Below are 20,491 nucleotides of genomic sequence, written 5' to 3'. Positions count from 1 at the left end.
TCAGTCAAGTTTTCAAGAAAATTGTCTTGTAAACACTTGCAATAATGGGGTTATCACAAAGTTCCTCACTGTAAAAGCTCTTTTAAGTTGAATTCCTCTGTCTGCTGCATAGTTCTAGACAACCAAATGCCTCTTCTGAGCTGCAACGTACTGATTATTCCACACATTTTAAAAACCATTCAGTGCATTTAAATGATAGTTTACTTAAGATGCAAGCTCTATAAGAACAAAGCCATTAAGCGATTGGAAAATTTAATTTAAATGCTGCATTTTAATTCTTAAAAAAAAGGGGGAGAAAAAATTTATTTTTCAGAAACAAAATAAATTATAAGGCAGCATCTCTAGTATAAAAATATACATTGGAAAGGAGACTAAGCATATAAGGATAAAAATATTTCAGGAACTTTGCCAGAAAAATGCTGTACTTACTCAAATGTGGCAAATAATCTTATGAACTTACAAAAACCTTCGTCTACACCCCCATGCTTTGAACCAAGATTTACATTTGGCTTTTTTTTTTTACAAAACCACTACATGTTATTTCTGTTATAAGTAACAAATAGCATGAAGACAACCCAGAATCCTACCTGGCATTCTGTAAAAAAGTCTCTTTCCATTGCCATCATTGGTCTGTAAGTATTTACTGTCTGAAGACCAATCCATATGCGTGATGAAGCTTAAGGATCCAATACATTCCCCAACTTTCTTGTATCGCTGAACAACGCCATATATATCCACAGAGCTGTCATTGGAACCAACAGCTAGGAAATTCCCATCTGGAGAATATTTGAGTTCATGAATAGCTTCTTTCCTGTCTTTGATATGAACAACCTCAGTCATATCTCTGTAGTATGAAAGAAAGCATGTCATAAGTAGAGAAGAGCCTCATCACACTGTCAAGTTCCCAGTCTAAAAAACGAACAAGATTGTGAAATTATATATTGAACCTAGCTATCCTGTGTGCAAACACAACACTGCTGTTTTTAGAGTTGGTTAGGGCTTCATGGAGAAAAAAACGGAAGGAAACGGTGACACAAGAAGGTGCTTCACTGGGCTGAAGGAGAGTGAAAAAAAGGAACTGTTCAAGCTGGGTCGACAAGAAAATTTCATCTAGTAGATTATGAGATTTTTATTCACCTATGGAAGGAAACTTCACTGACATAAAAGACAAATCTCATTTTCCCTTTAAAACTGTGGGATCACAGCAGCACAAGGCAGTACTCGTTTTGTATGTATGATGTGCTGACAGCAGAATTCCAGCACGCAGAAACAATTTACAAAGTAATGAAAATTTATTTCTTAGCAATTCAAAGGTAATTCATAAATCTAAAACCCAAAGCAAAACATATCCTAGAACACTGCCTCTCTCTGCAAATAGACCAGTATGCTTTGTCAAATCGTTTGTTATACAACAACATGAACATATGTAGCACACATTTAAAAAATCTGAGCACCCTCCGCAATTTAAAACAAAACCACAAGTGACCACATGCATGGCCACAAGAGATCAAAATATTAAAAACATATCTATTTTTAAGTTTTGTAACATACCTGACTCGAAGCACAGTGAAAGAGCCATCCTTCATTCCAAGAGCAAGATGGATTCCATCAGTACTAACTGCAGCACAGCGAATGGGCTCCTCCATGTTGCACCGGGCAATCAGAGCATGGTCTATTAAACTCCAGATTCTAAAATAAAGTAATTGTTTCAAATGTAAAATGGGTGCGCAGCTTTGTCATAGACAAGATGAAGCCCTCAATTTCTGCACAATGATAGACATGGCAGTGTCCCTATTTGAAAATAATTTTCCACAAGGAAAATCTAAAACATAAGTGTGAATTATGTATACAGCAAGAAATATTTTTATATTTTAAAAGGTGGGAATATCTCTAATGATAAAATGTGGGGAGAGATTAATTTTGATTTTCTGAATATAAAAAATAATAACATATGATAATACATACTTTTAGACCACTCCTGCAAAAATTTCACTATTTTGCTAATCATTTTAGTCAGAAACATTAAATAACAAAGACTTGGATCAGTATAAACAACTTTTCCTATTAAAAAGTCATTATTGATAACTCCTTAAAAATATTCAAATATGTGTTTTTATAACAAGGTAGATTACATCTATTATGTACAATCATATCTGGAATTACAGAGTAATAATAATATTAATAATTGAAATATTTATTTGCTTAACTGTGTTGCACTTAAGATATTTAACAAAAACGCTGACACATTAACTTATAAGAAAGAAAAGGTGGGTTTGACCAAAAAAAATAGAGATGAACATGTAAGAGGGAGTAATTTAGTGGGCTTTCTGAGCATTTATATTCTGTTTACAATGCATGGACTAGGACTGATGAAACTCACACATTAAAAGCTTATTTGCAGCATTTGGAAAAGTAAATATGGTAAGAGTAAAATGTGCAAGTTTTTATCACAGTTTTTTTTCATCACAAGCTGTGCATCCTTAACATAACTCCTGAAAAGGAAAGACTGAAAGGATACTTATGTCTGAGTGCTCAATGTTAGCCTAAACAAAATGTTTTCAAATTTCATATCTGGGGGGTTTTGGGAAATACATACTTCCACTGTATTTTATTACTGAAGAGCACTCATTTCCTGCATAACTTAACTGTAGGAGTACATCAATGCCACATTTTACTAGCTTTAAAATGCGTACATTTCAATTAGGTTGCCTACAAAATGAGTTGATTGTCTAAAACTGCATGCAGTTTAACAAAGAAACAAAATTTAACCTGACTGATCGATCATCACTTCCAGTCATGGCCAGGGGTTTTGTAGGATGGACAGCCAAAGCCCACAGCTCTCCTTCACAGTGCCCCTGCATTATCAGGAAAGGCTTATTACGCTCATGCACCACAATTTCAAAAATTTCACTATCTTGTGTCCCAACGAGTATATGGTCTCCTCTCCAGCAAACACTTCTTACAGAGAGACCTGTAGAAGAGATTGTCACTTAGAGATACATTCTCAGAACTTGAAAAACAAAGGTAAAATAGCAAAAGACAAAGCATAAAAGCAAGAAAATGACAAGAAGTATCCATATCCCTTCTCTTATTCCTGGATTTACTTCTTTTACTCTTTTTATCTATTTCATAAATAGTAGCATACTTGCCCTCGGACATAAACTTTTTCATGATTACTTGGAGGATATATATAGAGTATACCAAGAGGTAAGGCAGTGGAGTAGCAGAAAATGCAATTAAGAAAACGAGCAAGAGGACAGGTCATAGAGACAATTCTCAGAAGTATATTAAAAAAGAGTGAAGGGAAAAGAGTCAGAAAACTCATTTTATTCAGTATAAGATTTTTTTTAAATCTGCTTGCTCTGTCATGGGCATTTGACAAGGCAAAGGTTTATGGTAAGAGCCTGTTACCTCAGAAGTAACAGAGGCAACTGGAGGTGAGAACAAGTCTGAAAGAATGAAATAGAATGAAACAGCTTTCAGCTACATGCATCAGAACTCAGAAGCAGCAACTGAGTAAATTTAAATTTAAAATAGAGCCACTCTACTGCAGGGCATATTTAAAATGAAATGTATTCCATCCTGTTGCAATACTTCACAATCTTGGTGGGAATGCCATGTCAATTACACCATACAAAGACTTCAGTTGTAATCAGTTATGCACTGAAACTGAGTGTCTCATTGCTATCAGACATTCTAGCACATTTTCAAATCCTTGGCAAGATACTAGAAAATAACAAAAGTGACTGGGGGTGAAGAAAACCTAATGCCAACAAAAGCAATATTGTAAGTGACACTAGTGCTTCAGTACATGCTTGTACTCTTATCCTAAATCATTACAGCAACAATATCTGAAACACTCTATGTAAAGTTTTAGTATGACATGAACTGTAACTGAAGTCATATTTACAAGTAAGCAGTGTTCTAAGTTTCACAAAACTGTAGATAACATCCAAATAGTTTTAATAAAAAAATGGATAACTAGCAAATGAAATTGTTGTACTCTGTTGTTTTACACTGTAGATCTCACTGCCTCAAATTCTCTTAAAGCATTACTGTTCCTTGTTAAAAACTGCTGTGCTCTAGAAACAATGTGCATTAAAAAATTAAATCTGTGTCTACATCCTCATCACATGTACTGCTTGTAAAAGTAACTGTGACCTTCATACTAGTGGGCATGATCTATTCTATTTCAAGGGAATAGTTCATAGTAATGTACGTAAAACAACACTTTGGGTTTTAAAGTCTTTTCTTGTTCAAAACACTGATAAATTCCCTATCTCACTGGTATATTGACAGCAGCAAAATTCTCTTTACCTTTATACCCCTGGTCTGTTTCCCTGAGATCAATCACAGTAATTGGTTTAAAATTTAAGTCCCACAAGCGAACACAGCCATCCCTGCCACCGGTGGCAAACCCCTCTTCACATGCATTCATGCTGAAAATTCCTGCCTAAAGAGAGAAAAAAGTTACTTTTAACAACATACACAGATTGGAGAAAACCAGTATGCAACTAATACAATTCAAATACGAGAAAGTCAGAAACAGAAACTAACTCAAAACAAGCAGAATTAACCACAAGTGATAAACAGAAAGTGAATTGCTGCAAGAATGCTTTCCTTCTGATGATGATCACCATAGTGGTGCTGCTTCTCATCCCTAGAAAGCTTAGTTTCATATCCTCTTGCCTTAGGACCTGGTCCAACTCTAATGTCAGCATGAAGATTTCCCATGATCTCTATTGGGCTTGCTTCAGGGCCTTTGTTGCTAGTACTCAGCTGCTATAAGACAATGCAAAAAAACACCTGGGATTTTTTTATTTTTTAAACCAAGGAAGACTGATTTAAAATTTAAGTTTAGATATAAAACTTAAGAAAAACAATGATCATGCTACACCATTGAAAAGTTAATAAAAATTCTTATTTTAAAGGCAAACATCAGGAAACAAAATCTAACCCATTTTCTTCAACTCATTGGATACATGTTTTCTTCAGGATAACGAATAGTCAAAGATGATACACGTAGCATTAAAATAATGATACTATAGCCACATAGCCACTATATTTGATTTAACACAATACATATCTAAATGGCATACACACTATTGGGTTTTTTTAATTACCTACACAACTCACTAGCCTTATGTTAAGAAATAACACACACATTTCAGTAAGCAAAGCTACTGAAAGGGCAACTTTAGCTGGTAAGCCCATTAGAAGTTTAAAAAATTGCTTTAAATTTATTTTAAGTATGTAATATTCAGCTATGACAAAAGTAAACAAGAGAGTATTAGGAGCATTCGAACAATGGAAGAGAAAATCTGTCTCTAATTCCTGTTCAAAAGAAAGTAGACCAGCCAATAATATACACATATATTCTGTAATATTGGTCCAAAATTTCAGTTTTGTAAAGAAGTAAAGTTCCAACAGTTCTTTAGATAGGGTCTGGATTTTATAGTAATGAAGCACATTAACTGCAAAGATCATTTGCAAAGGAGAGATTGACTTTTGGGGGGAAAAAAAGCTGTACACTCAGAGAAGAAATAAGGATACAACGTGACTTGTGAGAATTCTGGAGTACTCATTACTATTATCTCCTAGCAATATGCTTTTTCTTCTTAAATTACAACTAAGAAAAATATCATAATGGACTGGTCATAATGAAATATGGATTGTGCTTGCTTCTCTAGCATCAGGGAACAAGGAAATAATTTTTCATGTTACAAAAAAAAGTCTCTCAGCTTTCACAAAAAAAAGAAGCCTACTAGAATGTCAAATGACAATGAAAACTGAAAGACTTGGGTGACAGAACTTCAAATATTTTGGCATGTCATGTCCATTCTCAAGAAAGAGACTTTTATGACAAGCCACAAGTTCAGGAGCAGTACATGTCTAAACAGAAATGTAGTGGAATTTTTAAGACATAAGCAGAGTAGAAGGCTAACTCTCATTATCTCTAATGTCTTGAAAATCCTCTGTTTCCTTAGGATCCTGGATGTTTTTGAAAACACAGCACAAAATGTATTTGTTTTTCTCCATGTGTGTCTGTCTGTTTTACTGCATTAAGCTTTATTATTGTGAGAAGTCTTATGAGGAGCACCTGAGGGAGCTGGGGGTGTTTAGCCTGCAGAAAAGGAGGCTCAGGGGAGATTTTATCACCCTTTACAACAGCCTGATATGAGGCTGTAGCCAGGTGGGGGTTGGTCTCTTCTTCCAGGTAACAAGTGACAGGATGAGAGGAAATGGCCTCAAGTTGCACCAGAGAAGGTTTAGATTGGATACTAGTAAAAATTTCTTCACTAAAAAGGTTGCCAGGTATTGGAACAGGGTGCCCAGGGAAGTCCTAGAGGGATAATCCCTAGAAGCATTCAAAAACAGGTGGAATGTGGCACTTGTGGATAGGGTTTAGTGGTGAACACAGCAGTGCCAGGTTAACAATTGGACTCTAATCTTGGAGGCCATCTCCAGTCTTAGTGATTCTATGATTCTAGGTGCCATGGAATAAATAAAAGTCTAGAGGAATTTCAGCTCATTTTGCAGCATACGCTGAATTCTGTCCAAGAGAGTCTTTTAAAGCTCTTTTTGGAATGCAATCTTGATAATAGAATTATTTTCTTTTCTGTAATTAACTCTTTCCAAAATCCATTATTTAATTAGTCGGTATTAAAAAAATAATCAGACATTTGGCAATGTGGGAAGGAGCTGAAGGAATGCTCTGAAGATAAGATCAAGTGGATCCAGAATTGATCTCTTTTCCGTTCAACAGAATATCCTTATCTTGAAAAGGACATAGTGGTTGTCAAGGAGATTTGACAGATGTGCTTGCCCAACCTCTTGAAATGCAATAGGACACTCTCATTTCAGTCTTTGTGCTGCTGGAATAAGAGAACGAGATGAAAACTATAAAAATGCCCCTCATTAATGGGGACTGTAAGTATCTAATGGAAAAAGCTGAGCTTTGCTACATTTCATACAATTGTTAGGCTCACACTTAAAGGGGAAAAGACAGATTCTTTACTGAGGTAGCTTGGCCAGTAAATCATCCACTAAATCCTTCCTTTTAAAAACTGACAAGATTGTTAATGCAAATCAACTTTGGAGTCTTCATGCTTCTTTAATCCTTCAGCCTGAAATTGTCATCAACATAATTTGATTCTTGATGGTTAAAAACCCTCTAGTAGTAATGAAAGGTAAACAATTGCACTGACTTTGTTAGATCCAACTGAATGTGAGCCGCAAAGACTGTGCTCTGAATGAAAATAAAAAGTGTAAATCAAAGACTTCCATCTTGAAACTTATGAAGCTTGGTATACAGACTTTATTATTCTTTTACAAATTCTTCATTGCACTTCCTAATGAACAGGAGAATTCTGGAAATAATATCTCAAATCTATCAACATTTTCTCAGAATGCTGGATATTTCCTGTTTTTCCAACATAACCAGCTGGTATCACATCTGTGTTCCCTCAAATTCAAGAAAAAAAATAGTTGAATGAGAGCAAATTAAAAAAAAAAAAGCCCAGATCTACCAGAAATTATAGTTGAAAGCTGGAGAAGTACAAGAAGAATTTGATGAAGATGATCCCTCCTGCAAGAATACTTAGCCACTACTTGAATCCAAGAAGTTTCCAATACTGAAGCAGTTTATGGTTTTCTACTGCTGCTGGACCAATCTTGTCCCCAGTGTGCAAAAATCAAGTGTCAGTTTATCTAAATGCAGTTGTTTGTATAAAATCCACCACTCTGACTATGCAATTCCCAAAACACATGATGACTGCAGCTAGCTATAGTTAGGAGGATGATATGGAAACTGAGGAGCAACTACTGAGCAACATGGAGAACAGAGACACTATACCAACACAAAAACAACTCCAGTGCCTCCTTTTTACTCCCAAATATACTACAGGACACAGAAATGTAAAGCTACACCCATGCTGGGCACTCATCCTGAGACATTGTCTCTCCCAACACATACTGCAGAGTAAGGAAACGGATTGCAAACATTTAAGATAGGTGTCAGTGAGGTTACAGAGGACACTGCTGCGAAATGTGATCTTCCTGTCCAACAAATCATCCAGGAAACAGTTTAAAAATGTGCATACTACTATAAAAATTTAATGTAGTTGTCCATATACCTCCCTTTGGCTAAAATAAGTGAACAGTTACCTTTGAAACCAATGACTAGTCTAAGCAGCAGGAGAAAATACTGCATGACTTAATGTGTTGGTACATGATACCAGTTTAAAACCATTCATTTAAGTTCATTATATTGTTTCCATCTATATTTAATTAGTATCCAGCCAACTGACATAGGCGTGCAATGGTTTTAACAGAGTGCCTGTTATTTAACCTCAAGCTTGTTATTTAACCTCAGTTTCTGACATCAATCCACACAACTTTAATGTGTACCTCTGAAAGACTATCTCAAAATTAATTATTCATCTGCTGAGAAAGCGTCTTATGTACATTTACTATGCAAGGCAAAAGCATAGCACACAAGAATCTATAAAACATACAGTGTTTTAACTAAGCATACAATTTTGTTTTAATAGCCAAGTAACATCTTGTATGTACCTTAATAGTCATGGACTACCTTGAATGTAGAACATATAAAGTGGTAAGTGGAAGATTCTATAATCTGTTCTTTGGTACACAAATAAGACAACTATTATTTTTTTTTTTTTTATTAGTCAAGGTATTTATTAATTTTCCAAAGCCAGATCCATCACCTACAAATAACTTCATGGAGTATTATCATTACCAGTGAATTTACACATGCTTTCATGCTATTGTTCTCTTTCCCCCCTTTAAAATTTTCATTACTAGGATTATTATTTAGGAGGCAAATCTAGAATTGAAGTTTCCCATTGTTATCCACTGTTCCCTGCACATGAACTCTGTGCCTTTACTCCTAAACCCTGCTCATTTCCATCTTTTCCTACCTTTCATTCCTACTTCTATTTTAAGTGAACTCCCTAATCCTCTTCCAACTCTTAACTTATCTGCTTTCAATTTTTTGTTTCTATTCAAACTCAGACGGAAATCTTCAGGAAACTCTACTTTTCTCTCTGTTAGTATTGCTATGACAGAAAACAGATAATCTGTCTGAATGAAGAATTCTTATTTTGCTTGTTAAAGTTGCTATCTGTTTCCTTGGCTGCTCATACTGGGAGACCATGCCTTATTTTCCATATTGAATTATTCTTAAAATGAAAAATGTCCTTTCAGCTAGGGCAACCACAACAAAGAGAACCAACCTTTGAGAAGAACAGGTTTTCTATATTAATGCATACAATGTCTTAATAATAACTTAATAAATCTGGGGTTGGGGTATTTCTCCACATCACTAACATGCTTTAGAAACGGTTTTCCAGTATCTCAGATATCTGCTGTTTATGCTGCAAGAAAAGAGTGGTATTTATGCAAATAATGTGACATCTTCCTTCAATAAGATTACAGTTTACATCACACCTGTTGAGGAGTAAAGAGGCAGGATGATGAACAGGTGTGCAGGGATGGCAATTCCAACACTAGCACACTGAAGAGAAATTTGTGTCAATTCTTTACTATGTGCACACTGTCCCTACAACAACATACACACACCATAAGTCTTGTTTGCACTTCCATTTCCTTTGGACAAGAAGGACATAATTTATAATTTATAAAATTAAGTACATTAATTTATTAAATTAAGTAGCCACAAAATATCATGATAATATTTTAGTATGGCTGAAGAGACACTGTCATTTCAAGTTTCCATATGTTGGGCTTAGAGTAGTCTGTCAGTTATCCTTTAAGGTAATTTTTAATTGAAAAACAAGGTTTAATTTTGTTGGAAAAAAGTTTCCATATTTTATTGGGTTTTTTTTTCCCCTAAAATCCATGAGATTTGTAGTGACTCTAATCTCCTGTAAAAATTAATTTCAAAGACATGAACTAGTGTTCCTACTTAATTTTCAGAACTGCAAAGTACAAGTCCATTGAGCCTAGACAGAGGCAAAAATAGAAGGCTAGATGAGACCTACTCCAAGGTCACCTGAGCTCTGTCCATTGATGTTACTGAAGATAAGGACACTACTGCACTTCAAATTTGATCTTATGGTCAACTCAGAACTGACACAGCACATAAGGGAATGGAGCAACAAGCTCTCATCATCTTATGTTTATCAGCTGGTATTTCATACTTAAACAGCTGAAAAGCACTGCATTATTCTAAGAAATAAACTGTTGCAAGTCTAAATAGTCCAAGTAACAAGTTAATATTCAGGACAGCTGTCAGCACCAACGGGATTGGAGAATATTTTGGCATCAGTTTTCAATAGGAGAAAATACACTCTTTCCTCTGGGAATCGAGGTCTGCATTTACAATGTCCAATCATCTCAGGAAAACACAGAAAACAGCAGAACGCTATTGAACACATATTATGAAGACTGAAACTAGATCTGAAGTTACAGAGCAAGCATAACTCCACACCATGAATACCCCTTCATACTTCCTGATTCATAATTTGGGCCCTCTTGAATATATTTTATATTTCTACAGATGCATACAGGACAGAATGCTTGTCTGGGTTTATCTGTAATTTTTTTATTTATATATATATATATATATATATACACTTCTACGTAGATAAAGAAATCTCAAATGCAAAATATAGTCTGGGATACACTTCACTCACAGATGTTCTTCATAACTTTATCTTTGTTCATAACCAGAGACAGTGTCATTATACAACTGACAGAATAAGCACTCCAATCACTTTTGAATTATTAGTTCATTCAACAAGCCACAATCATCCTGAATGTGTATTTCTAAATCTTTGCTAAACCAAGAGTCTGCTTGCCACAACTGACTGCAACCTCTCCCACACACATAACATTCATCACTTTGTCCCCTCCACTCTACCTGATTAAATCAAAGAGTGACTCTTATACTTCAGTTACAAATGTCAGGCCACCAACAGGCCAGTTAAAACAAACACATTCTTACAAGCAAGAATCATTAACTGTTATTAATTTTTATCTACAATTTTGAAGCTGCAATATCAGAACTCATATGCTTATTTTTTCACACCATGTTAAATTACTAAGATTGGAACTTCAAATATTATCAACAAGGTACAATGCTTTTCAAAACAAAAATTAACATTAAACCAGCAAATCATACAGCTTCATAAAGTGACCTTAGCAGTTTCATGCTTTGTAGGTTAAACCAACCAGAAACTGGTTGGCTTTGTTTTTAAGTGATACTTGGACAATTAGAAGTCAAATCCTGCATATTAACAAATGAGAGGTAATGAGGATTTTCACAATTTAGTATGCACAAATCAGAATGCAAACCAAAAAGTGAGTTTTTTTGCTGTCTACTTTAATCACAAACCCATATGGTTAAAATAACATGGAAAATGTAATTAAAACCTACATAGCAAAATTATAATCACTTTATATTAATATAAAACATTTCAGTTAAAAGTAGATATTACCAAGCACTTTGGAAAATTTTTGTTAAACTTTCACTGACATGTCTTCACTTTTCAAATCTGTATACTGGTCTAAAAAAATATTCCAATATGACATCCTGAGTATCATTGAAACCACTTAGAAACACAGACAAGGTGACCTCGCATTGCTCTTTCTGGTTTCCAGAAATCTACTTAACATTCAGTATTAATTTAGAAAGAGATACTTACAGCATGTGCTCCCTGTATTGTCCGTACAAGGTTGATTCCTTTCCATACATAAATATCTCCGTTCAGCGCACCGGAATACGTCACTTCGTCCCTTGCACAGGCCAGGCACAAGATAGTCTGGAGATCACCAGTCTTGCCAAAGACACCACGTTTTGGTGTCAAGGAATTGCCACACAAGCTCCAGAACTGCAACATGAAGTGATTTAGAAATGGCTATTTTGCTAATACCTTATAATTTAGTATGAACATCTGAAAGAGAAGTACCTTGCTTGCAAAAGACATCACCATCCGCCCCCTTTTCCATGACTTAGTTCTCCAGTTTAACAATGTTTTATGTTATTAACCAACTTTATTTTCCCATAAAATCATCAGAACAGAGTAGCTGGGAAGGAATTTTGGGATATCAGTATTAAATTAAACTAAAATTCTTTCAAATAAGAATTTGTGAGTCAGTTGTATTTTCAGTTATTTTTGAAAAGTATTTCATAATAGATTATCTTATCTTTCTATGATGCTGAAAATGGTGCATTTGCACTTTATGTTACTTTATACATTTAAAGATGCCACCTAAGCATGCAGATTTCCGATAAGACTCTATTTGCTTTGTTTGAAGGCAGCTGGTTTTATTGTAGATGTATTTCTCATCAGAATTGTGGATCACATGGAGCCATCTGAGGCAGAGATTTTTAAGAACTTTCTAACAAACCATTTGTGTGTAATTAAAGCAATCACACAAGTGTGAATTCCCTCCTAGGTCACCCAACATGTACCAATGAATCCTGAACTAAAGACATGCAAAGTCTCTTGTCAGAGCACAATACTTGCCAACTCAGTCTCCAGATAAACACTGTCATTTCTGAGATCTCTGCAAACAAGAAGCACTTGCATATTCCTTTCAAACCCTCCTGTCCAAACATATAAATGTGCACTGGAAAGTGAAGCTGCTGAAGTAATCCAATGCAAAACATGAAAGCATCACTGCTGACAGGTTACTCTTACATTGTCTCAGCATACAGAGTTTCCTGCATATGTGTTAAGGGAACTGTATTTCACAGCAATGTACTCTGTTACCAATAATCAATTCAAAATTCTGAGCAGACTTCCGTTAATTTGGGATAATGTAAGAAGTTACCATGAATAGATTTTTGTACCTGCAATACCAGAAATAAGCAGAAATTACCATTATTGATTAGACTAACTAGTACTGATTAGACAAATCCCAGTATCTTAAGTAGTTGTGCTGGTTTGGGCTGGGAGAGTTAATTTTCTTCACAATGGCTGGTATGGAGCTGTGTTTTGGATTTGGCTGAACACAGTGTTTTTAATACAGAGACAGTTTTGTTATTGCTGAGCACAGCTTGCACAGCCAGGGCCTCTTTGCTTACCTACTGCAACACTGGTGAGGAAGTAGGGGGTGCATGGGAGGTTGGGAAGAGACACAGCTGGGAGAGGTGATCCAAACTGACCAAAGGGATATTCCAGATCAAATGGCATCATGCTCAGTACATAAAGTGAGAGGAAGATGTGGGGGGAGTATTTGAGGTGAAGGAGTTTGTCTTCCCAAGTCATCATTATGTGTGCTCTTGTGGAGCTGGCTGAACACCTGCCTGTCCCTGGGAAGCAATGAATTAAATCCTTGGTGAGCTTTGCTTCTGTGTGCAGGTTTTGCTTTCTCTATTAAACTACCTTTACCTCAACCCATGAGTTTTCCAGCTTTTACCCTTCCAGTTCTCTCCCCAATCCTGCTAGTGGTGCAGTAAGTGAGCACCTGGTGGGGACTTAGCTGCTGGGTGCTGGACTTTTTAACTAAAGTACAGATTTCAAGACATAGACCATGTTGTTGCTTGAGAAGCAACTACACAGTCACTGCATAAATTGAGCACCTAGCTCCAATGTGAAAGCAGGTGATGTGTCTAAGAAAAGTAATTCTTCAATATCAGTTCACATGGAACTATCTACACAACTTAAGTACTATTACAATTTGCATAAAATATGCAAATTTTCATCTGAGAAAAAATACAATAGTATTAAAAACATGAAAGTAATTCTTGATATCTGAAAGAACAAGAAGGTGTGGTTTTAAAAAAACCAAAAACCTCAATCAACAAAACCTCATCAACAAAAACCTCTTGCCTGAACCAAATGCCTAAATACCTCTAGAATTCTGATTTTTCATACTGTTTTCCCAGAGGAAACAGCAATTATTTTTGAAGTTACATTGCTATTTAGAAAGCCTTTGTAGAACCTTAAAAGTTGCTCAAACTTTTGCTTATATAAATAGATATGTTTTGACATCATAAAGCCATCTTAAATATACTAAATCATTGCTGGCAAATATTAGCTTACTATTGGTATAAAGGTCCTCTTAGAGAAGTAGAAAAAAAAAATTCATTATTAAACAAGTTCATGGAATTCTGTAATTAGCATGCTAAACACTTGCATGTCACATCAGACTTGTGCAATCTAGCCAACAGTTTTAAGACTTTTTCCAGTAGGCTATTAATACATATTACTCTACAAGTTCATTGTATTAAAACCTACACAATTTCCACACTGTGGGAACCTACACACAAGAGGAACACAGAACTTTCAAGCTGCCATCTACTGCAGTTATTTGGTAACACAGAAAACCGTGCATGGGAGAAGACAGTGACTTTTGAGTGACGTGAAACACGGTTCCTAATCACGGTTGATAATCCTGATGACAAAGTTAAACCTGAAAAAAAAAGGTCTTTCTGCACAGAATTTGCTACATGGATCAAACAGAGCATGCTTGAAAAGTACATGAATTGTCCGAATTCTGAATCCTGTAACAGGTACAGGATGCTCCAAATGACAAAGATACGAATACAAACAGAGAAAAGAATTAAAAGAAAGGAAAATGCTGCTTCTCTTCCTTTCTCTTCCACTGTCTCCCAACTCTCTCTTTAAATGGTAAGAAATGGATTTTGAATTCATTTCACATCTGAAGTGCAGCAATTCATTCATTGTGCAAGATTCAGAAACTGGAGTACCTGGAGTCCCCTAAAATGTGTGCATCCTGCCTTACACTACTTTGGATTTCAAACAGCATGTTTTAGAGAACCTAAATTTTAAATTATGTTACAGTCATTACATACAATGCTACTAACAACTGTTTCATTCCTACTACATTACTTCTGCCAGGGCATGAAGTCTTTGAGCAGGGAGGGTCTGTTTTTCTCTAAACAGATCTTTTAACGTATCTAGTGTAGTCAGGTGTGATTCATGATTGCAGTTCTAAGAACTAATATTGTTCCTACACAAGACTTTCCATATTCTATATTTTCTATATATATTCCACATTCTATATTCCTTTTAGATTCTATTTTTATACATTTTATAGAGCATATATTACTGCAGCTTAAATATTTTATGAATGAAGAGTTATTTCATTACCTTAATGTGTTTTACACCACAGCTGACGAGCTTGTTTGGCTGGTATAAATCCCAAGAAATATCAAATATCTGCATAAAAAAACCAAAGGATGTCAACAGAGCTGGCCTTTCTAGCACAGGACACTTAAAACAGTAAAAACTTCTAGCAAACTAACAGGGAGTCTGAAATGCTTTAAATGGATCTATTGGAAAGACTCTTTTATCCTCTCATTCCATACTGAAAATTCAGTATATACCCAATATAATTCTGTCTTTTTTTTTCCCTAGAGTAATTAAAACGCATGATAAAACAGCATTAAGGTTCATTTACAGACTAGAAAAATTTAAGCAATTATTTGCATTTTGATTTCCCATATGGGGATTAGGGTCTAAGAAGTACATTAATTCTGCACTTCTCCTATATGTTTTCAGTCTCAACAAACCATATACAAATAAATTTTGAGTTACACATTTTATTCTAGAAATAAATGCACACATCTAAAATATCTTCATGTCTTTATGCATATCAACCTTTAGGCAAATTCAGTTTCTAAATCAAATTGGGTTTTGTTCAGACAGAGGTCTAGTACGTATATACAAATACAGTTTAATGAGCTAGAATGACATTGATGCTCAGATTATTTAGTTGTACTTACTCTGTCTGTATGACCAGGAGCCATTGATAACAATTTTCCTTTTCTCCAGTCCCATACACAAACTGTGTTTTTCGAATCCAAACCAACCGAGACCAAACGCTGAAAATGTCCAAATTAAACAAATAAAAATAACTCAATGTATTAATGAAATCTAAAGTCATTATTTTGAATGAGTTACAAAAAAATGTGTAACATATTTGAGATAGAAGCAATAGTTCCATTTTGATATAGAAGAAAACATATCTTACACCAAAGCTTACGTAGATGCATCTTTTCAGGTACAACATTATGGCCATAAAGATCTTCTTAAATAATAATGTATTTCTGATCAATAAAGTTTAATATATATATAATTATATATAGCACACATGGCAAGCTGTGGTCAGGAGATGTTTGCAAAAAAGGAATAATCAGTGAACTCAATGAACCTGTATGTGTTTATCTTTAATTACATGTAACTTGCAGGATTTATTTTATAAGTCAAGAGATACAAAGAAAAAAATATTTTCTTCAATCTTCTTGAAAACAAACAGAAGATCAAAACCAATTAAACACTTTAAATGTCTTTTGTTTGATTCTTCAAGACACAAATGAGTAAATATTTCTTTCCAAATCCTTTCTCAAACCAGAATTAAAAAGGCCCCAAATATAATTTCATGAAGTCTTTACTATTCAGAAAGAGCTTGAAGCCATTTACACTGTAAAACGAATATGGACAAGAAGATTATTCAAAAAAAAACAAGAAAAATAAAATTTTGAGATCTTCCTGTGCTTTGCAGCCTGTCTTTTCTTGACTGTGAAGATACCTTGCACAGATTTCTTGACACAAATGATTGACTAAATCAGCCACTTGTATTCTATCTGTTAACCAGTCAAAATGCTATTTTTTCTATAGAAATTCTCAACAGAAAAAGTAACAGGACTGAATTTAAAAAAAAAAAAAAACTGAGTGACTTGGCATAATTTTTAAAGGAAATTAGTATTTTTGTTCCATTTTTGCATGAATTGTGCCATCTTGACATTGCTATATAAAATTTTTTCATATCTTTTGGGCAAAGATTTTCACTGTTCAGCAGTTAATACTTATGCACATTAAAGACAAATTTAGCTTCAATTTCTACATTGATTATCCAGTGAGTTTGTAAAAGCAAAAACAAACTCCAAACTTGAATTGTAATCTTTTTCCCAAAGATAGAAACCTATTCCAAATAACATACTTCCTTTACTGTCTGAAAATCTCCAAGATTATGAGAAGAAAAATACGTTAAATACAAATTCTACCCATGCTTCCTATTTATTAATACTACAAAATCTTACCTTTCTATTCTGTCTTTGAAAAATCAGGGTATTTCAATCCTAATTTGATGTATCTTGACCTTAAATTATGAAGGCCATTCAAGTGAGGGAGTGACACAAGTTTACACAACAAGTAGAAATTATATTCTAGAAAAAAGCTGACTGCCTAGACAGCGAGAGGTCATTTCAACAGACTCAGAACTTTCCTACAACAATTACAACATGTTTTAACAGAAACAAGTTACAGGTAGGCTTTCCTCTTGTATTCAAGAGGAAACATGTCCTCTTGATATTCTCTTAAAGACAGCAACTGGTCCCTACAATACATCCTCACTTGAGAAAACAGCAGTAACTAACAGGCACTGACCTTTTTAGCAAGCAAAAGGAGCTGAGGATACAGCTAAAGCTAACTATTGCATTGCAAGGCTGAGTGGGAAGGAAATAAGTGTTTCATAGACCAGGAAAGCACATCTCCAGAAAGGATTTTCTCAGCTAATACCTTTTCAGCTGCTACCTAACATGTAAATATAACCATTAAATTTTCCATTTCTAATACATCAGTCAAAAAACCCTCTTTACTCAGAGGAACTAGTGCCTGGTAAAAACAATCTCCCTTATAGGTAGCAGCTCTGAGAACCAATTTACTACTCAGAAAATGTTCAAAAGCAACAAAATTATAATCCAATGAAACCTTTTTCTTGACTCTTAGATACAGGATACAGGAGTCTGAACAAAGAATCAAAACGTGGAGAGCCACCAGTGAGTGCAAAATGCGTGACAGAGAAGGGGATAGTGCCTGAAGGGGTCCAAGATGAGTACCACAACAGGGCTACCATCACTCTGGGCATAAGACATGCCCCTGCACAGGGGAAGTCCACTGTCTCCAGTTATTTGGTCTAACTCTGAACTGTGGCCCTCAGACCAGAAGAACCTCATCTACGACCTCATCTCCATTCAAAAAGCTTTTGAAGTTATAATTTTCTTCCCAAATGTAAATATTTGGCAGTCATTAGTAATGCAAATTGATCTTCCTCAACTTGAGAATAAGCAAATAGAATCTGAGAAAATACACTGCCTTTTTTTAAGAAAAACTATGTGACAAGATTTCTAATAGATAAACAATTTATTCAAGTGTTTGAAAAAAGAATATTAATTACATACCTGACCATCTAAATCAAAGGCCAAGCAAGCTATACCATGTGTGTGAACATCCTTCAGAACAGATACAGTTTGCACAGTGTATGAATCCCACACGCAGATGTATGGTTCCTTCCCAACTTGACCTGTTGCCACCAACACACGTTCGGGGTGCAAAGCAAGGCTGCCAAAAAAAAAAAGATATAAAATATTTCTGCATTAAACTCTTGTATTTGCCTAGTTAGTTGCATTTTTTTTTCCTTAGGAATTCTTTTACAATATTTTCCTATGGATACTGAATAATAAAGTCATTTTGTATCGCAGACTCCACAGTAGCTGTGAAATTCTAAATATAGTAGATACCAACATCTTTCTTGAATTTAGCTTACAAAAGCCTTCTACATTTAAATTAGTTGCAAAATAGTCAATAATAGTCTGTTCCAAAAGTGGTTACTAAATTTGGTCAGATTTTCATGCACTGAGAGAAATACCTCTTTTCCTTTGTATTTCTTAAAACTTAATACACAAACAATGGAAAACAGAAGTTTGTGTTATCTATCTACACATCAATCATCAATGGAGAGAGATGCCCATCTCCAGAAGTTCTTTATTCCACACAGTATTTGATGTCCTTTTTATGAGAGGACAGCTTTCTGGAGCTCTCTGCTGATTCAACCCAAAGCACAACTAGCTTAGACTAGAGGCAATGACTACACTTCAGATGACTGAACTTAAAAGAAATTAAGATTATCTTAAATGTCTTAATTTTAATATAGAACAATTGGGAATAAATGGTTTTGAATAATTATTAACTCTCCACATTTCTAATATTGTAGAGAATGTTATTATAACTTGTATTTCAGTCTTTCAGAATGCACTTGAGGTTCATCAGAACTGCTTTGCTAAATCTGGGACCAAGCTAGAAAACATTCTAGTCAGCAAGATACTTCTTTGTTTTGTTTATGCCAGCAAGCTGTATGGGAGAACATAAGGTCTGAGAACTCAGATTTCATAATACAGAAAAATAAGAATATATTCTAACAGAAACCCAAACAAACTACTTGATCACATTGTACACATACTAGGTACAGCAGTCCAGAATGATGTAGAAATACCACATAGAAGTCAGGAAGACATAATTTCTAAAGCTGGCTGTTTAATTTGGTTAAAAAATTTCCTAGTTTGATGAATGCCAAGGTAATGAATGTTCTTGAGAGACTAGTGGACAGAATCATTAACAACACACAGTAAGTATATTTATCTTCTCAAAATTATTTGGGAAGGAGAAAGGTAGAGCACTTTGCAAAGGTAAGATGATCTTTAATTTGAACACAGGTTTTGATAAATAAAGTTCAAAGGCTGGAGACAAGGGAAATCTATAAATATAAACAAAAACAGCAAGGTTAAAGCTAACCAGGAATTTACCAGAGAAATCTTATTATTCAAAAGATAGATACATTTTCTATATACAGAAAGAGCAAGAGGAAATCACATTAGAAGATGCTTAATATTTTATGAAGTTAAACTACAGTACACAATACAATTCTATATGTTTTCTGTTTTAAAATAGCAGTTCAGTTTGTTGATATTGCTTGACAAATTCCACGTGCAAAACTGAGCAGAATTCCTAACTTCAAAGTTGAAATGGTAAAAAGCCCTGAACCTTTCAATTCTGCTATGGGAATTTCTGCTCTTGGCTACTCCCCGCTACCCTCAGCACCAGGATAAAGTAACCAATATTTCCACACTTTGCTTCACAACACTTCCAGAGTTGTTTCTTTAGTTGTTCCCTTCTTGTTTATTTGACAGAGCAACTTCACAATTAAAAAACATTGCAGAAAGGAGCTGGCAGCAAAACTTCCCACATTTCAATTCAGTTCTGCCACCTAATCCTGACAAACACCTGCACATCTCCCAGAGCACACAAAGGCAGATGGTGTACTCACAGGACAAAGGAAAAGCATCTGGAGGGAGAGAAAATACTGCACCAAAATAATCTAATTTTTTTAATGGTGCCACAGAAAGGGTGCAATTAGACCAAATAAACAATAAAGAAATTTGAAATATGAAGTGAAAGGAATAAGCAATAAAAAAAAGAGACAGAAACTAAGAGGAAAATAGGAAAAACACAGCAGTCTCATGTCTTATTCCTCACCTCTTCAATCCTGTCCTGATCTGTGCTACAAGTGCATAGTGTATTTTTAGACAAGCAAAAACCACATCACAAGTACAACAAAACACTCACTGTATGTGTATGGACACACATACATGCAAAAGCACCCCCACACCACACCTTACAAAACAATTTATAGCAAC

General features: G+C 34.9%; 1 protein-coding gene across 5 annotated transcripts in view; it reads right to left on the bottom strand.

The window, feature by feature from the left end:
* Positions 1–20,491, bottom strand: part of EML5 (EMAP like 5) — a 95,106-nt gene that overhangs the window by 56,763 nt on the left and 17,852 nt on the right. For all 5 annotated transcript variants that reach the window (XM_053980234.1, XM_053980232.1, XM_053980231.1 and 2 more), the window contains exons 2-9: positions 18,200–18,359; positions 15,743–15,841; positions 15,108–15,176; positions 11,691–11,876; positions 4,318–4,453; positions 2,770–2,971; positions 1,552–1,689; positions 588–844 (exon numbers count right to left, since the gene is read on the bottom strand). In XM_053980234.1, coding sequence (XP_053836209.1) covers positions 588–844; positions 1,552–1,689; positions 2,770–2,971; positions 4,318–4,453; positions 11,691–11,876; positions 15,108–15,176; positions 15,743–15,841; positions 18,200–18,359 — 1,247 coding nt within the window. The remainder of the gene's footprint in view (positions 1–587; positions 845–1,551; positions 1,690–2,769; positions 2,972–4,317; positions 4,454–11,690; positions 11,877–15,107; positions 15,177–15,742; positions 15,842–18,199; positions 18,360–20,491) is intronic.

The sequence above is a fragment of the Vidua macroura genome, chromosome 6 (assembly GCF_024509145.1).
Source record: "Vidua macroura isolate BioBank_ID:100142 chromosome 6, ASM2450914v1, whole genome shotgun sequence".
NCBI classification, from domain to species: Eukaryota; Metazoa; Chordata; class Aves; order Passeriformes; family Viduidae; genus Vidua; species Vidua macroura.
The sequence above is the reverse complement of the archived record's forward strand: the minus strand, read 5'-3'. Positions and strand labels throughout refer to the sequence as shown.